This window comes from Erythranthe guttata, chromosome 2, assembly GCF_056151865.1.
Source record: "Erythranthe guttata isolate IM_541 chromosome 2, IM_541, whole genome shotgun sequence".
Lineage (NCBI taxonomy): Eukaryota > Viridiplantae > Streptophyta > Magnoliopsida > Lamiales > Phrymaceae > Erythranthe > Erythranthe guttata.
Genome location: NC_142534.1, coordinates 16,541,192 through 16,561,127, shown reverse-complemented (window position 1 = coordinate 16,561,127; position 19,936 = coordinate 16,541,192). Strand labels below are relative to the sequence as shown.

Genomic DNA, 19,936 nt, shown 5'->3' with positions numbered 1-19,936 from the left:
CTAAGCAAAACTAATAAATGTTAATGAATTCTAGAGAAAAACACAATAAAGTTATAAAAATAGTTATTCCCATTAATTGTTTTACCATTAATTCTTCCCTGCAACTAAGTGACATATAACTCGAAATAAAAAAAGAATTATCCAAAACAACAAATACAATATGGAAGTATTAAATTCAAAATAACTAGCGAGATCAATTTAATCAATTCACAAAAATTAAAATATCTATTTCAATTCAATTTTCAAACCATCATCATCATCACAAAACTGTGGGATAAACAACACTGAAAATAAATAACAGAGGAATGAAAAGATAGAAATATAAATAAGATTACATTGCGATTAACACACTGAATAAAATTTATTCATCTAAATTGTGATTAGTGGAGCTATTAGGGTTGGGTTTCCGGTAGGTCTGCTCGAGAGTCTTCCCCTTCAACATCGCGGTTTTGATCAAATTCTTGATATTCGGTACGTCGTAGTTTTGAGCAACGTATGCTCCTCCGATTATCCCTAACATGAACATCAGTTTGCTTCTTATGAATACCATTTTTTGTTTGTTTATGGAGTTTGGCTCTCTGTTTATAATATATATGCTATTTCTGTGTCGTATTAAGCAAGAAAATCTTTTTTTTTTTTAATTATTTTTATTTTATTTAATGCTTACGTAATGATCTGGGTTGTTTTTCCGATTTCCTCTTCCCCAAGAATCAACATATTGTGACAAAGTTTATTTCCGGGTAAACACTCAATGTTTGTTTCTTTGTTTATTTAAAAAAAAAATCAAATAATATTCACTAGTATGGGTGGAAATTGGATGCATAAATCTTTCTGAGAAATTCTGAAACAAAAAAATTGAAAATGAAAAACTGATTTCAGTTCGTTCCAAAATCAGATTTTTCAGATCAAAATCAACAAAGTTCAATTAATTTTTATTCACATATAATATAAATTATTTAATGATATTGATATTATAAAAGTAAAATTTGGAACTACTTTCAAAGATTAAAATCAAGTCGAAAATCGGATGCTTGTATAGATTTCCTTTCCCCATCCAATTTTTTTTCATAAAAACTGGACTCATAATGAATATATTCGGATCTAAAATCGTAAATTTTCAGATTGGAATCGATAGAAATTCGCTTTGTGCATTTATAAGTGTACACACTCTCTTAATATTAGGTCAAAAGTTTGGTTCCATTTTGAGTGTAGTTGTAGCCGGCCAATTAAAAGATTTAAAAAAAATTTAAAAAAAAGAAAAAAAAAAAAAAAGATTATGCTGCCCAGACAGGTAGAGCCAAAATCACAACATGTGATCTTAGTCCACATGGTCCAAAAATCAGCCACTATGAGTGGTCAATAAACACAACACAAAGATTAGATATATAACTTCTTATTCAACCCACACCAATCACTATATGCAATACATAAATAAATAAATAAACTAAATAAAATAATTTTGTATATAAAAACCCCAATTCGCAAAAAAAAAAACACAGCTAAGAATAATGGCAAGTCTAAATAAAATCCCTACTTTGATTACACTCATCAACATCATCTTCTTCTTCCTCACTTGTGTTTCATCTGAAAATGTGCCATGCCCGCCGAAGAGCACTCCTTCGGCATCGGCCCCACCAAAAGTGGGCCCCGCCAAATGCCCCAGAGACACACTTAAATTCGGTGTCTGTGGAGACTGGTTAGGACTTGTTCACGAGGTTATCGGGACTAAACCTAGCAAGAAATGCTGCGCACTTATCGAGGGCTTAGCTAACGTCGAAGCTGCATTGTGTTTGTGCACTGCAATTAAGGCCAATGTACTTGGCCTTGTCAAGATTGATATACCAGTTGCTTTGAGTTTGGTTGTTAATTCATGTGGCAAGAAAGTTCCGAAAGGGTTCGTTTGTTCTTAAGGGTATTTTGTTCCGATTTATGTATCTGTTGTTTGGTTTGTTTGTTTGTGTCTTGTAATCTTTGTATTCATGATTAGGTGGCATTGTTTTGGATAATGTATTAACAAGAAAAATGTTACCTTAAAAAAGTATAGACTGCATTGTCCAAAAAACATGAGAGCAATTCTTGAATTTTTGTTCGTAAGATAAAATCGATACTTACGGCCTCAGTAGGATGATGACTCGGTTATGCCCGATTCGAGTCTCGCTTATCCGACCCAAATGACGAAGAACCTAACCAAGGTTAAAAAGCCATGAAGATTAGTTCCATACATTAAATGCATATTTATCGATTTTCCCTTACACAGAAGGAAAAAAAAGGGGGGGTTGTTTTCTCGGTTAAATGGGGAACACTAACCGTCAACAGTGCTTTTCCGGTGTTGTCAAGTTTCAGTGAAGGCCCTTTAATATCTGATTCTAGAAAGAAGTGTTTTCCTTTCACTCCGTCTGTCGTTGAAATCTCCCTTAATTCCTGCATATATAATACGTACATCAAAATTTTGTGCATGACTATACGAGACTATAAACCTGTATGTGAGGATATATACTTACCAGAGCCTTGTCAATGTTACTCTCGGTCAGCTTCACCAATTAGAAAAATAAAATAAAGAGGATCAGTAAAAATGGAATATTTTTAAGTAAAGATTCTGGAAAATAAGAAATAAAATAACGAGGACGAACAATAACCTTTCGTCTCGGTGCTGCAATAAGCTGTGCATTTGCTTCAGCATAACTTGCCATGTCTTCAATTGCAGCATTCATTTTCTCCAGAGTGAGCCTCTGTTTCATATACCTACAAATTTATTTGAGAAATAACCTTAAAATATGTAATAAATACATATGCAGGCTGAAATATCACAAATTAAAACCGAAATTCACTTACGATGACACAGAATTCAGCTCGTCGGCCGTGACATACCACATTGGAGGGGAGGGTCGCCCCTTTTTCTCCTGAAACAAAAAATAAATGAAAATTTAAATCTGTAAGAACTTCCCAAGGATTTTTTTTTTGAAATCTTTTTACTAAAACCTTGTTACAAATAAAAATGAAAATAGATGCAATAAGATGGGAGATGTTCGTTACTTTCGGTGCAGGCTCCTCGAGCTTTAAAGAATCAAATCCAAGATCATGCTTGTACTCGTCTCTTTGCACGCTGAAACAAATATAAAAAACGAAAAAGATAAAAGAGTTTAAAATTAGATTGATGAGTATATATATGAGAACCTAAAACTACTTTAGCATTAAGATTTAGAACCACCATTTGCTAGCATCGTGATTCGATTTGGTATTTGTATCGGTGACGGAAGACGGAACACAAGCGGAAATAGTCTCCAATTTCTTTTGTTGCTGCAGTGCCGCCTCTATTAATTTCTGCAATCACCATGAAAACAATTCCAATAACTCATCACTAAACTAAGAAAAATAAAATTTAGTCAATTTCGATTATTTTCACCAGAAATTTAGTCAATTTCGAACATGCACCACAAAATTCATCAATTCCTAATATTCACCAGAAACTCAGTCAATTTCGATTATATTCACCAGAAATTTAGTCTATTTCGAACAGTTCACCAGAAAATTCACCAATTTCGAACATTCACAACAAAATTCATCAATTCCTAATATTCACCAGAAACTAAGTCAATTTCGATTATATTCACCGGAAAATTTCAAACATTCATCAGAAAATGTGAACATTCATTAATTTAAAATATATACCAGAAAAACCATCAAATTCCGAACATTCCATACTTCATAAATCCTATTTCACCTTTATACATAAAGTTTCATCAATTTCGTAATCGGAGTCTAAAATTCAACAAAAACCACAGCAAAATCGAAGGTAACAAACAGAAAACAATGTAGAAATCATGTTTTACTTTGGCTTTAGGAATTGCTCGAGTTTCTTCGCGTAAACGAGTCTTAATATTTTGGACCTGAAGCTCCATGCCCTTCAGCGACGCATCAATCGCCGTCAAATCGCTGACGCTGCCCGCCGGATACACTGCTCAATTTCAACAAAACAACAGAAATTGGTCGATCTGTACAATTTCGAAATGCAAATGATTTTTAGGGCAAATCAATTTGAAATTTGATGATCGGAAGGGGGGGGAATCGATTAAAAAAATTAACTGTTGCGAGCAATGACAAGCTGCTGTAGCTCGGCGACGCGGCTGTTGAACGATGAAATCAGTGCATCAAGTGACGCTCCCGCTTCTTTCACTTCCATCGTTCTCAAAATTCTAGAGAGAGAGAGAATGTGTGTGTGTGTGTGTGTGTGAGAGAGAGAGAGGGGTCCTGATTCTGAGTGGCGGAAGAAAAGCTAAAGTCGTTAGTGAGTAAGTAGCGATATTTCAAAATGGAATCAAAAATATTCTGGCGGGAAATGTAATCAATTTCATACAATTTTTTCATAACAAAATTACAGTTTTCATCCCTCAAGTTTGCACTAATTCCATATTTGGTCCGTTGTGTTCACAAAAAATATTTTTCGTCCCTCATGTTTCAATAATTTTACATTTTTGGTAATTTTTGTCAATTTATCGTTAATCCGCTAGTTAAGGAAATGATGAGCACACACTTGATTCCGTTATTATTAACAGAAAATTGACAAAAATGACTAAAAATGTTGAATTTTTGATACATGAGAGACCAAATGTATTTTTTGAAAGTATGAGGGACCAAATGTGAAATTGGTGCAAACTTGAGGGACCAATACTGTATTTTTCCCATTTTTTAATGTGTGGGCATTTGTCTATTTCATATAAAAGGAACCGAACATGTTATTAACTAAAACGATATAAAATATTTTAGGCCATTATTAAACGATTCTTGAAGAGTAGCAAGCAAGTAGAAAATTAAATTACTTTTGATCAAGATTTTTTTTGTTCAAATGTCAATTTTTATGGATAAAATGATTAATTTTATTTTGAAAATAATTAATTAGTAATACATGATTTCAATTTCCATTTTTATTTTTTATTTTAAAAATATTCAGATATTCATGCTCACTGTATTATTGGATCACTGTATAAGGTAGTACAATGCACAGCAGATCAGAAATGATTATATGAAAATGTGTAAGTAGAAAATAATATACTAGATTTGACGTTTAAAAGACAGCAGAAATCGATCACTACAAATGAAAGAGAAGCATGCATCGATTACAAACTTCTTATAGCAGACGATAGACGGAAAACAAAAAATTTACAATCGGTTTTACGATAAGAGTGACAATAAGGCAAAAAAGCTCATCAATTTCTTCAATAATATAACATTCTCCAATATACATTACATGCATGTTTCTAGTATATATACTAATACATATTTAAATACGCGATTTTTTTATAGAGATAGATTGCATCGTACGATGCAATTAATCGAGATATTTGTGCCCTGAGATATAATTCTAGGGCATAACCCAACAACTTGATTAACTATCTCACCATCTTTTTTCAGAAAATTAATCGAAGATTTTGATCTAGAGTTGATCAATTGTGAACCGGAGGGTGTGTTTTTGGTGGCAAGTAGTCTAAATTAAACCCCGGTTCTTGCTCTCCTCTTTTCTTGTGAGGCACCGTCCAAGAAACTGAAGCTACCCGTGTTGCACCGGATGAAACTTCCACCGGAATATTCCCTTTCGCCTGAATATTCTTTCCAGCCTCGTCCTTCTCGAATCTGCTGTCCGCTTTTGAAGATTTTGTTGAAACCCTAGCTGGAATATTCAACTTATTCTCATTTTTCTGCATAGAAAATTTATTTATAAAACCCTAAATCAGCAAAATGAATAGAGACAAGAAGTGTATATATATACTACTAAGTATTGAACGAAACGGAAGAGTAGTAATAATACGAACCTTGGTAATAGTCTCGTTTCGGACAACCGCAAAACTTCGAGCATTACATGCATGGAAACAAAAACATTGAAGAACTAATAGTAGTAGCACTACTACAAGTGACAATGTGATTGACATTTGAAGCAACAAATTAACTAACTAACTAAGAGATCTTATATAGTGCAATAAATTTGCAACAGATCAAGTTAGATAAGAAAAAAATATCCCGAATAAATATATATCGATCGATATATGAAAACGGGTAATATATACATATATATATATATTTTGTAGGAGTCTTTAATTAGAACATGCAGATGTATGGGTGGCCTTTTCTGTGTCTCTTTCACATATATATAAATCTTTTCAATTTGGGACCTCAAATAAAATTACAGAGAAAAAGAGAAGCAAAAAAACACTGCCTTTTGCTTAGTATATATATATATGAAGAAGAATTTGAGTTTTAAGTTTATTTATTTAAAAAATCAAAAAAAAAAATAGTTAATTAATTAATATACTATATAAAAGAAGGTAAAGAACAAGAGAAGCACAAAAGCAAGAGCCTGTCCAAATTTGTTCAAACCGAGGAACACTTATTTCCTTGTCTTTGTGTGTGAAGTTTTTCTTGTGTTAAATGGCATGTGTTTTCCTTGTTTCTTGTTTTCATATTGATTTTAATTTATTTATTTTATTAATTTATTTATTTATTTATTTGAATGTTGAAAAGGCAAAAAGTGAGAAGCCTTTTTCAAGATTTATGGAACACTGATCGAGGTCATTATTAACTCATTGTAAGGATAACAAATTAGTAATGAGTTTAACAATTATTAATTGTAAGTCAAAGTCTTAACTTAATTCATTTCATTATTAAAATTTACATATATAGATATTTCCTCCAAACCAAGCTTTGGCACATATTTTTTCCTACTCATTCTACTTAATTACTCCTTTTGTTTCAAAATTAGTGTTGTTTTGAGTTGTTGTGCACATATTAAAAAAAACTAATAAATATACGTGGATTTTAAGGAAAAATATAGCTTGACAAAAATATTCATGTCATTTATCTTATTTTCTAATTTAGTCCATCATGTTTCAATAATTTAATATTCGCGGTCATTTCCGTCAAAGTTCAAACCATTATTCCGTCAGTTGTGACAAGATGCACATGCTTAGTACTAATAGAAATCGATGGAAATGACCAAAAGTGTTCGATTTTTTAACCACGAAGGACTAAATATGTTTCTTATAAACGAAGGGGACCAAATGTGAATTTTAGATAAACTTAAGGGATCAAAAGTGTAATTTTCCCAACATTTTGCTATCATTTACTCAAATAAAAAAATTATCACAATAAATATAAAAGTGGATGAAACAAATAAATTAATGGCAAGTGAGAAGGCAAGAAGAAGACATGTATGCATGGCTTAAACTTTTGTGTAGCTATTGCAAGGGACATAGTTGAGTGCTCAACCACTAATAACGGCTACCACACATGCTCCACGTGGCACCACCCCACGTGGTTCAACTCGCCACGTGGATTATGCGCTTGTCACGGTGCTAGCGTGGTCCAAACAAGCCCCCTCTCCTCTCAATGTTTTGTTTCGTTTAATCTTGATGTGTTCTTGATTTTGTACTTGGCCCCTATCATTTACAATATTTATTATTTAATCCTTAAACTTTATGTTAATTTTGTCAATCTTGAATAAAACAAATACAAAAATAGTTAATTATATATTGGACATATTTGCAGGACTATTTACCTAAAAGATACTTCAAATATTGCAATAAAATATCGTATAGAGATATATATAGAGAGAGAGAGAGAGGGGGGGTGGTGGTGGTGGTGGTGGCGCGGTGGTGATAGTGGCGGTGGAACGGAGCGACGGCGGTACAGCAATGTGTAACGAGGCGGCTGTGGGATTTGTGAGATCATACTTTCTAACTCTTCTTTGTCATCTTAAAGCCCTGCATGCATCTTGATAACCCCATCCACCCTTGCCCCCACGCCACTCTTTTTTTATTTATTTAATTTTTTTTTATTACTATATATATATATATATATATATATATATATAATTCATCAGAAATAAATAACCAGAGTTCGAATCCATTTGTCGGTGTTTCATCGGTCGAATTTATCGTACATTACTTATATCTAGTATGGTTTACATCACTCGTCTGGTTGCAAAGTATTGCAAAAAAAGTGGAAGTTTACCGGACCCGTACAATACAAGATCCACACGAACGAAAATTGGAAACAATTATATAGACCAAAGACATCGAACTGTAGCTTTCAATAAATCAAGTTAACGGTACGAATACATCTGTTTCACACCACATTATCCCCATAACAACAGAAATCGAGAGACGAGTTAAATTAAATATAGAACGTCTAAAGAAAAGAGCATGCAATTCTACGCTTCTAGAATTAATCGAAATCTGCAGCTCAAATTTCACTAGCCAAAAGTGATAAAATCAAGATTTTTAGGTTAAATGAAAATAAATCCCACAATGCGTGAGACATTTTCTTCAACAATGGTAATAATAATAGTAGTAGTAGTCGTCGTCAGTGAAGAAAGAAATCACGGGCTTTCTCCATTATCTGCTAGCTTCAAAAATTCCTGTACAAAGAATCAATTCGAGTTTAGTTGCAGTATATTTTCTTCAAAAAAAAAAAACGACAATAAAATTTAAAAAAAAAGTGTAACTCACTAACACAAACTATTTCGCTGCCTTTTGCTGGATAAATCCGAAAACGAATCAACCAACTGCCCCGCCAAACTACTTGGATCTTCGATCAAAGTCTGTATAAAAGTGTTCACCACTCTTCTTTCCTGCTCAGTAGCTCTTAAACTGAACCACGTCAGCAATTTCAATCTAAAATCTTTCTCGATATAACCCTCACATTCCAGAAAATGAATGATCTTCACACAGTATTCGAAATTCTCATCCAAACACACCTCATTCACCACTCCCAACGAAGACCCATTCGTCAGAGTACTGTCAGAATCCTGCCCTGTTTTTCGACGAACGTCGTTAGAAAAATCATCATCTGTCTCTAAAGCTCCATTAACTTCATCTCTAAACTCTTCGTTCAGATCAGGCACAGAAGCAACGTTTAAGTCGAGCTGACGTGGCGACTTTTCCTCCCGAGTTTCTACCTTAACCGCACAGAAAGATCCCGAACATCGATTTTCTTGGATCCAAACAGCCCTTAAAATTCTTCCAAGGTCACGAACTTTAAAACCCGAATCCGATTCTATGTCTGTTCCATTCCTATGTTGTCGGTCGCCGCTCGAGCTTCCTCCATTGTCTGAAACGTCCTTTTCGGGAACTTTTAAATTTGGATTATTTCGGTGAACTATTTCTACGCTCTTTGTGAAGCACTTTGCTTCGGAATGACCTAAGTCACCATTGTCGGTGTAGGATATTATACGGAAGGAATATTCCGTGCAAGGCTGCAGATTGGATATCCAAACCCTCCTTCGATCTCTTGGAAAAACCGAAACAGGGTCTTTCTCGTAATTCTCTTCTCTCGTCTTGCAGTACCAGAGCTTATAGCCTTTAATTTCACTATCTAATGGGGTGGTGGATAATTCAATCAATAGAACTACAACCGAAGAACAAGTCACTTCCTCGAACATGAACTTGCACGCCGCTGGAAGTGCACCCTCTGCCAAATACGTGAAATTTATTAAACCGTAAAATAGTATTATTGTTAATTTTTATTCTTTTATTATTACTGCTATTAATTACCTATGAAATTGATGGTTGAAGAAGAAGTTGGGGCCATCAAAAACTCGTCGGCCTTTTCGACTGCGAGTGAGCAGAGTCTCTGCACCTCAGCAGAAACAGAGAGTCTACTGGCAATGCCACGAGCCAGTTTTGCGGAAACTCCACTGAGTGGGCCCACTTCGGTTTCTAACTTAGCTTTGGCGTCTTTAACAAATTTGTGAAACTCATTATATTTGGAAGTACCGTCAAGGAGCCTGTAACTCAAGTTTATTCGATCGCATAAGACATCTACACGGCGCGCGTCGTTGGCTATAGTTAACTGCTTCTTCCAGCATCTGTCGAAATAAATATATCATTTGTTACAATGCCTTAAAAATTTATCAGCTTAATCTCTATCTGCTATACTGTAAACTAGTTGAATCGAAATAAAAATGGTGTATTTCAATTTTCAACAGCTGGCTTGCATTGTTCTATCTGCAGTAAGCAAAAGTTATAGACTTGATACTATTTGAATGGGATGAAGAACGTAAGTTCTGTAATGACAAGAACATCATGAAATTACATGCGAAATTTTAGGGCTAAGTTGGAAGATTTTTGCTCTGTGTGGTTCCCTTTACACAAAAGATTTCATTCTATCGAAGTTAAAAAAGAAGTTAATATCGACTAAAACACATCTTTCCTTCCCCGATATTTTCAAGAAATCACAATTGTTGTTATACATATATCTCACATGGACACGTTCAATCATATATTTTCACACACCCCAACAACTTTCGAAATACATTAATTCAAAATATTTACTCGAACCACTACAAAACAAAACCATCTCTATCGTAATTTTCCCCCATAAATTTCATTTTAGCAAAAAATTCTGTAGAACCAGTCAATAAAGTAATACATTTTCAATAAGGTGCCAAAACATGGTAAAGGCAAAACAACTTACCCAAGTATGCCTGAAACTTTACCGCACGAAGCACAACAATAGCTTCCATCCAACTGCATCAACTGCCCGAGATTAACAACCCCAACCTTACCATTTTGGAAGGCACATTCAATGTGGCAAGATAAGCCACACGAGTCTCGAAGACCAGATTCAGACGTGCACTCCAACCAAAGACTCGGGTCCTTGTTGTCATCAAATAAATGGCAAATGCAACAAGAGCACCTTTTGCAAAATGCGTCGTCTATTGAAAGAGTGGCTCGACATGCAGAATTTTTGCAGATCCACGACTTGGAACTTTTGAAATCAAAACATGGGTCGGGACTTGGTGGAATCCGAACCGCGTTTTCCCCCTTCCTTTGTTGTTTTCGGGACAGGTGTTGCTGTTCTTTGGGACTCGAAGATGCTTTCTTGAATTCGTGATTCTTTGATGCTCTCTTAGTAGCCCTCGGAAGTTGTTCTGCCATGCTGCCCTCAAACTGATCGCTTCTTCACCTTATATGCTAATTCACATAAGATATTCACTGGTTATAATTTCAGTATTCCTTACGGTAGTTCTCGAATCCCGACACATCTTCAGATTTCAGGGTAACCAGATTTCAACCACTCACTTTTTTCACTGCATGAAGCTATTGAGCAACAGAAACTAAATAAGTAAATGAGCGAAAAACGACCAAAATATATAAGGGACAGATAAAATGGTTCCGAAATATTGCGATGTTTAGCTCTTTGTTACAAGCAATGACAAATAATGAACGTAAAATTCAGCTAATTCCTTCAACCCCCTCTTCCCAAGACAGACGAGTCACAAAATGAAAGATAAAGGAAGCTTTAGTAAGTAATAAAACACGTGTTCGTCCATGTTTCAGATCAACAAAATACGATCGTCAAACTGACGAAGAAACTCAACGCATCGTTCAGAACAATACCGAGCTGATCTACGCGCACATGCAAGTTAAAATATTGAGCACAACCAACATTCTTTTCTTTCAACTCAGTTGCACCAAAATCTCGATTAACATTAATCGAATATAACCCTTCCAACGAATGCCTAATTATGATCAGTTTAATCAGACAAAGTGTATGACAAATAACAACTAATAGATTTCTCAAGACACTTCTCCGACAAAAAAAGACATGAACAGATATATATATATACAGATTATTCTATACATACATAATACATTTGTCTGCACATATAGGGAAATGCAGGTAGGGATTCCAGCTCAACGCCGCAAAAACTTAGCAAATCAAATCTAAACACGCTAAATTTCCGTAAAATCGAAAGCAGAAACCCTATGATTTTATTTTTCTAATTCAAAAAAAAAAATTAAAAAAAAGTAGTTTACCCTTGAGCAAATGGTGAACGAGAGAATTGGGGATTCGTATTGGTGGAAGATCTCAGCACAGAATCGGAATTCCTACAAATTGAATCGTCAAAGACGACGCCCGAATTCGATTCCAGGTCTCCAAAAGGCGCTCCCCACTGTGTGGAGGAATTTTCCTTTGCGTCGAGTGTGTGTATGTGTGTGTGTGAGAGAGAGAGAGAGAGAGAGAGTCAAGAGAGAGAGGAGAGGTATTTTGGGCCACTCGAGGTCTGGTTTGAAGCGGGTCGGGTCAAATCAAAATTGGGAACCCACCCACCCGCCCACCCATCCGTGTGTTTAGTTTTCGACCCGTATTACCCGGCCCGATGTTGTTTGTGGTTTCCCAAGAAACAAACGGTACTATATTTGCGGACAAGGATAAGTGGGCCGATGATGGGATTAAATATTTAATAATTTTAATCAACTCTTTTTTTTTTTTAATCATAAATTTTGAATAAGTAAAAGGGTAAATTATGACGACAGCATTTACTGCTTTATATGGAAGTTAGCTCGTTTGGTTATCTACTATATTAGATAAGATTAACTTCGATTAGATTGAATTGGATAAATTTTGTACTAATTAATTTACAATAATTGTAACAAGAATTTGAGATATTTTTTTTTAAAATAACATTTTAGTACTAGATCTAATAAAAGAAACTAAACTTATTATCTATCTAACTAAATGAAATTAATCCAATTGAACTCGATATCGATAATCGACGAGACCTAATATTATGTAACATAAGCGCTTAAGTGTGACTCGATGTCAGAATATTGGTCCGACGAGAGCAACCGGCAATCGAAAATATTCAAGCGAAAGAGAGACAATTTGGAGATGAAGAAAAAAAATCAATATATTCTATTGTTTGTGTGTTTCTTGAGTGTAAAACTTAGCCTAAAAAATTTCATGTACATAGTTCTAGAATTTGATCTTGATCTCGTGATCGTTACGCAAGATTGATGCTATTTCCTTATCTATTTACAAAAAATATCTTTTTGTATCTTTAATTTTCATCGATCTCTGCATCACCTCATCGTCGAGTATTGCCTAAAGCACTCAAAAGTGAATTAATATTACGTTGTCTAGCAATCTTCGTTTCATCCGCGAACCTCTCGACTTATTTAACTTTTATTGGGCTTTCAGCCCAATATCGACATCTTGGGCCAATTTTTCCCTCACCATCGAGCCCACCAACCAATGTTCGGCCCAGAATTGCCAAACTGAACCCCATCACATATAATTGAATACAATTATGATTTAATTTACAAAAGTAAACAGATTAATTAACAGCATTAACAAATATATTATTTGTCGATGAAAAAGTAATAACAACAAATTATCCAAAAAATTTTTTATTTTTTTTATTTGATAAATACTAAATAATTATCAAGAATTGAATGTTAGCTAATATATATAGGCACGTGATTAGACAAGGCAGCTGCATCATTCTGTCTATTCTTACCATTGGTAGACAGACATGTACACTTCTTTGACCACCTATTTCCATATTTTCATGAAATGTTCATAACCAATAAGTAATAACCTTTTAAGATAATTTATAAGTTTAATTACTCAATTTAGGTAATTCGGAATTTTTTCGAGCTAAAAGTTGACCAAGAACAGTCGAAACTTGAGAGGTCACGGGAAATCAGATGTTATACTTGGTTTATTTATACTGGATGTTTGTTAGTCGTAGATTTACACATAATTACACACAGTGACACACACCAAAATTTATATGTATTTAGTAGATGGTTATTTAACCTCATATATGGTTAACAAGCACATGGTGTAAATAATCAGGTATATCATCTAATTGTACGAAGGTCTATCCTACGCAGATTCTGAATTGACTGAACCAAGAATACGACGATCGATGTGTTCGCCCAAAAAAAAAAGTTCATGCACCTAACGTATTAGACTAATTAGGTCAATTTAAATTTTAGGTTATGCTATATGTATTTATACATCAGAAATAAATAAATAAATAAAAAGAAAAAAAAGAATGTCACAAATTGAATAAAATTAAAATTTGAAAACAAGTTGGGTTCAAGTGGGGTCAAAAAGGTTATGTAAAACACATCTCATCCACAAAAACCTTTCAATTTTATCCAATTCCTAAATTGATAAAAAGAAGAAAAAAAATATATAAATAAATAAATAAAATGTTTGCAAAAATTAAAAAAATTAACACAAAATTGGGCCAACCAAATAGTCTTTTCATACTGCAGAGTGGGGCAGACCACACATTTTTAGTTCTATAACTACATGTAAGAACAAATATTGGGCCTGTATCTCAGGTGGTCGGCCCATTTATTATTCACGACACAATAATGCATGACAATACTTTCTTTTGCCTTCTGGTTTTTAGGCATGTTTTATTTTAGGGTAAATTACTGAGTATACCCTCATATAAAACTAAATAACTCACAAATCCTTATAGTATCGGTAATTACAAATACGCCCTTAAGATCAACAGCCAGTGGCGGAGCCACCCTTTCATGTTATATCTAGTCATATACACTGATTTCTAATTCTTGATCTGCACATAATTACACACACATATATATGTATCGACGGTTAAAATTCACCCGATGTATATAAATAATCAGGTTTAACATTCGCTCAGTTATCGAACTAGTCCCCATAGCATGTTACAATTAAAAATAAAATAAAATAAAATAAAATTGGTAGAGTGATACTACATTAAGATGAGAAAAATAAATAAATTAAAAATGAAGACCGCCCATGGATCTTCCAATAAATACATTGAATGGAAAATGTCAAACCCTATAGTAAATTCAATTGGAAAAAAAGAAAAATCTATGTGAAATTTGCATATAAATATTGCAAGATTATTTATTTATTTTTATTTATTTATTTAGTAGCTAATAACTATGAATTGATCCCGTGATCTTAGTGGATGCGGCGGTCACCGAATTTGCAGGATTTGTTTTGTCTTTGTCCTCTTTCTAACACCCATCCAAATAATTATTTATTTATAACTTCTAATTATTTTATTTTATTATTAATTATTAATTATTAATATTATTGTGCTAATATTGACAATTATATATGATATAGATAGTTTACTTACATGTGCATGCATATGTTTAAAGTAAACGTAGCTCTCTCCTAACAATTTTAATTTTGTGACAGCAGTGGTGGTAGGGTTGTAGGAAGGCACTAATTTCACCTTCTTATTTTAGTGTCCCCTAATCATAGGGAAGGTTAAAATAAATTGTGTAATTAATAAATATAATTTAAAAAAAAAAAATACTTAATCAATGATATGATGTTTTGTATGTTAAATGTTAAATTTTTTTTAATCTTGTATAATTTGAACCTTCAGTTACTTCCAATACCACTCAGAAACAAGTTCAGCCTCGTTGATTATTGTTCTTGTAATTGCTGAAATACGTAGAATATTAACTATTTTGAAATAAAACACATATCATAATACATTTAATTAATTAATTGCATGTGATCTAATCTTGTGTAGAGAGAGGATTGTGATTTGGATTAGTGTAAGCATTTTGCTTGAGAAGTAGGGTTCCTTGAGAAGTGAGTAAAGAACATACAATCATACCCTTTAATTTTTTTTAATCCCATTGGAGATAGAAATTTTATGTGTGAAAAAAGATATCGAGTGGTTTTCTTACATCTGATTTACACATCATTACACACATTTGCAAATAACGTATTTGTATATGATTGTGAAGTTAAAAACGTACTATGTTTGCTCCCCTGATTCTATGCTGGCTCTGCCACTGATTATTCATTTATATTTATTTAGATGTTCATAATACATTTTAGTTACAGTATATGTTACAGTATAACTCGATAAAGATCAACAGATATAGCGTAGAAAAAAACCGACTATTAGTTATATGTTATAAAGAGGAGGTTGAGCTGGACAAACTTTCCACTTCATTGAAGGAAAGAGAAGTTTGTGAGGCATCATCACATGGGAGGGACAAAATTAAATAAACAAAAGTTAATGTTGTCCTAAATCCTAATTAATTAATTAATTAAACTATTCATATTAAACCTACTAACTATGTCTTCCAACATTTCTTCTCTCTCACACAATTTTAATTCAACCTTGTCTGGACAATACAACAAAATCACTTCATGCTTTCTGCTGCCACCCCACCCCTCCACCCCCACCCCCACCCCCCACAATTTTTTTTTATTTCTCCAATATTTATTAATAATATTTCCCATATTTATTTCACACTAGATTTTAAAATTATCTTCATTTCACTAGCATAAATTTAGACTGTATTTAAGTTAAATTATTGGATATTTACCACTTAAGGTATTGACAAATACAAAGCTACTCAATCAATATGGCAAAATTTTATTTATGTATTGCATTTAGACTAAAATACTTTTATCTATTTTAATTCTTAATTTGAAAAAAAAAATTAGCATCACAAGTTACAAGATGGAGTATTTTTTATTATTTATTTATTTATTTATTTATTTCAATGTAATCGAGTTAAACGAAACCTAAAGACGATGTTTAATGACGTAATTAACTTCGTACTAAATACTAGTATATAATTACAAGGCCATGAGGGGGGAGAAACAACTTTTGTGTGAAAATTCCGACAACATAAAATTTGAAGATTTTGGCTTTTCAATGATCCTTTATAACTTTTGACACATCAATATATTTATCGGGGCTTTCAATTATTTCTTTAATTTTTTTCGGATCTAAATTGATTTGCATGCAATAATTCTTTGTTTAATTAAACTAACATTAGCACATTATTAGAAAATTAAACTAATTCAGTATTAGTGAATCGTGCTTAAGAAGCAATGTAAGGGATAACCCTGTAACCAATATGAAGGTTAATTCCATTTAAGGTTTCACTCTTGTATGTAAGAAAGATGGATCATTGAACGGGAGTTCTGCGAGAGTAATTCCAATGGAGGAATTAATAGGAGAATTAAATAATATTTTTTTTATTTTGAGCTCAAATACTATTCATAATAGGAATTAAATTGGTAGTTATTTTGATATTTAAATTCTAGGATGCAAAAATGCATTATTGGGAAAGGAAATATTAAAAAATTAACAACTCAAATAACCTATTATGAATTGAAATGTGTTAGTTTTTTTAAACATATTTATACTTATATTTAAAACTTATATAATATTTTTAATAATTGTGGCCGGAGTAAATAAGCATCAAAATAATAAAACTAACATCAAATTGGTGTTTGATTGGAGTTGCTCAGAGGAGTAGTAAAAATACTAAATTATTAAATACCGCAAATTACGGTCACCTTCTTAAGGTAAGATCAAATTGTGAAATAAAATAAATTTGGACATCACATATTAAAATAATTTAAACACTAAGTACAACTGTACATATATCTATTGCAGCTTAACTAAAACAATTGGCAAATGTTTGATAACTTCTAGGTATTATTTTAATACTACCTTAAAGAATTGTGTGAAGCTCATTGTTCCTCTCTTTTCTTTTTTCTTTTTATATATTTATTTAATATATAAGTATTATTTGTTTATTTTTTTAAATGAATTGTAAAATTGACGAACAATATAATGGTCGACACTCGACAGAAATGCAAGTATGGTGCATTGAACTGGGCAACATCTTCATTGGGGCTAAAAAATATTAATAATTGAACAAAAAAATAAGGCACTTGGCAACATATCAATCATACGAATTTTGAACACATCAACACAATTCATGACCTATATATATACATATATAATATATAGGGTAAATTACAAACACCCCCTGAGGTATGGTCAAATTACAAAAACACCCCTCTTGTTTGGATAATTACAACCACCCCCTCAACTCCTCAAATTTAGTGAAATCTTCGAGATTATATTGAATATTATCACTTTTGTACCCGTTTTATCCAATTCAAACTCTACCTTAAGAAGCAATATGATCATAATATGTGATTTTTAGCTTGTATATATCAGTTTGTGGTGCATCGGAAACTGTATTTTTACACAAAACGAGTACAAACTAGAGCACATTTCTCGGAATCAAGATGATTATGTTGAATTTGGCACCATAAGGGTGGATGTGTAAGAAAAAATCATAGTTGAGGGGTAGATGTAATTATCCAAACAAGATTGGGGTTTTTGTAATTTGACCATACCTCAGGAGGGTGTTTGTAATTTACCCTAATATATACACTCAAATTAACACCGTTAAAGAGTTTGAACATTGACCGTAAACATTAAAGAGCGTTTGTGTTTTTATATACATTAGGGGGTAAATGATATATTTTAAAAAGTACGAGGGTGTAAAATGAATTTTACCATATATATATATATATATATATATATATATATATATATATTTATACTTTAAATCAAGAGTAATAACCCTTTATAGTTTAAATCAAGAGTATATATATATATATATATATATATATATATATATATATATATATATATATATATATATATATACATATATATATATATACATATATATATATATATATATATATATATATATATATATATATATATTACTTTTATACACTTTATAGTTTATACTATTAATTTGTTCAAATAAAACTCTCAAGTATTAAATCAAGAGTAATAACCCTGTTTCTCTAGGATTTTAATTTTGTATTTACAATTCAGGTGGTCAGATTTCGTGGCATTAAATTTGTGAAATTCAGTTATTATTTATGAATTGTCTAGAAAACCAGTTAGTTTAAAATAATACAATATAATTTTAAGAATAAAATTGTCTTTTTTCTTTTTAATCACCCTTTATTAAATTAATCTCTGGGGGAAGGGTGCTACTAATTTAATGTAATAGTAACATTTAATAGCGGGCTTTGATTTTAGTATCGGGTTTGAAAAAGTGTGAATCTTGTCAACCGGACGTGTTATTAGCCCCTACTATTTAGTCAGTAGAACCTTATAGCAGTAACCGAACGAGCCCTATGTTTTTACTAGGGCTGACAATCGGGCCATATGAGTCGAGCTCGGTCGGTTTAAGCTCACATACTATCGAGCCTCATTAGTATAGACTCAAGCTCGGTTTATGTAATTTTTCGGGTTTCGGTGGATACTTTGCATTTTGATTCATATTTTATTTATTGCCACCGTCATCGCTTAATTCCTTTTATTTTGCAAAATAAAATAACCTTATACGGTCGTAACTTGTATGTTGTCATAACATTAAAATAATAAATGTATTATATATTTTATTATTAACCTAATCGATCGGGTCTTATTCGGATTGAGTCATAGTAGGCTCAAACTCGACTCATAAATAAATCGATTTTATTATAATAGCTCAAACTCGGACCAACTCACTTAAAAATAGGATATGCTCAAATATAATCGGGCCGAGCCATCAGACTTTGGTTAGGCCCGACCAATTGCCGGTCCTAGGCTTTAGGATAAATTAAAATCTGATAAAATTAAAATCATATGAATTTATGAAAAGAAAAAGGAAAAATAAATATTGCTAATTTTTTTTCAGCATTGAAAACGATAGTTAATTAAATTTGAAATTGTTAACACATCTTGACAAATAATGACGAAAATGCCATTAAACCCAAAAACTACCAACCCACGACGAATTAGGGTAACTTTACCACTTTTTTACTGTCAAATCTCTGCTTTTACTTTTCAATATTAATAATATTAAAATTATTATATATTATTTTTACCCTCTGCCAACAGAAAGTGACAGTCAAAAATCAGTGATAACCCATTGGTTAATAAACTCCCCCCAAACTCAATTAACCGTTATTTAATAACACCCACAACCAAACAAACCCCAATAGAACAAGCTCCAGATCTCCACCGTCCATTCACCCCCCCGCGTTCTAACAGATCTGGTGCGTTGATTTTTGTCTCGATATTTTCAAAACTCGGCCCCAAAAACAAAAACAAAAACCCTTTTCTTCATTATCTCGTGTCGTCAGATTCAGTTTCGAAAACCAGGACAGCAGAAGCTGCTTCATTTGAAAGGACTAAAGTACCCCTACATTGATATGCGAGGCTAGAGGCTGGGAGGGGGTATTTTCGGGAGGGCAAAGGGGGCCCCATTTCTGCCAGTTCATCCCTCCACTGCAATGT

General features: G+C 32.8%; 3 protein-coding genes across 5 annotated transcripts; 1 reads left to right on the top strand and 2 right to left on the bottom strand.

Annotated features, from left to right (window-relative positions):
- Positions 1 to 197: 197 nt before the first annotated feature.
- Positions 198 to 4,266, bottom strand: LOC105963682 (spindle/kinetochore-associated-like protein). Of its 2 annotated transcripts, XM_088813600.1 has the most exons (10): positions 4,084 to 4,266; positions 3,831 to 3,955; positions 3,209 to 3,321; positions 3,034 to 3,103; positions 2,833 to 2,900; positions 2,637 to 2,742; positions 2,502 to 2,531; positions 2,308 to 2,421; positions 2,113 to 2,183; positions 198 to 513 (listed from the first exon to the last, which is right to left on the bottom strand). In XM_088813600.1, exons 1-10 carry the CDS (start codon positions 4,178 to 4,180, stop codon positions 393 to 395), a joined length of 915 nt encoding a protein of 304 aa, XP_088669726.1. In that variant the 5' UTR covers positions 4,181 to 4,266; the 3' UTR covers positions 198 to 392. The 2 variants fall into 2 exon arrangements, with proteins under 2 accessions (XP_088669726.1, XP_012843572.1); XM_012988118.2 differs by lacking the exon at positions 198 to 513 and having other exon boundaries at positions 2,011 to 2,183; positions 4,084 to 4,262.
- Positions 1,464 to 1,948, top strand: LOC105963683 (putative lipid-binding protein At4g00165). Its single transcript, XM_012988119.2, has one exon. It carries the CDS (start codon positions 1,509 to 1,511, stop codon positions 1,908 to 1,910), a length of 402 nt encoding a protein of 133 aa, XP_012843573.1. The 5' UTR covers positions 1,464 to 1,508; the 3' UTR covers positions 1,911 to 1,948.
- Positions 4,267 to 8,052: 3,786 nt separating the features above from the next.
- LOC105963681 (VIN3-like protein 1) lies at positions 8,053 to 12,202 on the bottom strand. Of its 2 annotated transcripts, none has more exons than XM_012988117.2 (5): positions 11,811 to 12,202; positions 10,465 to 11,090; positions 9,543 to 9,856; positions 8,503 to 9,459; positions 8,053 to 8,407 (listed from the first exon to the last, which is right to left on the bottom strand). In XM_012988117.2, coding segments are annotated over exons 2-5 (1,737 nt in total). In that variant the 5' UTR covers positions 10,929 to 11,090; positions 11,811 to 12,202; the 3' UTR covers positions 8,053 to 8,405. The 2 variants fall into 2 exon arrangements, with proteins under 2 accessions (XP_012843571.1, XP_012843570.1); XM_012988116.2 differs by having other exon boundaries at positions 8,499 to 9,459; positions 11,811 to 12,173.
- Positions 12,203 to 19,936: the final 7,734 nt, after the last annotated feature.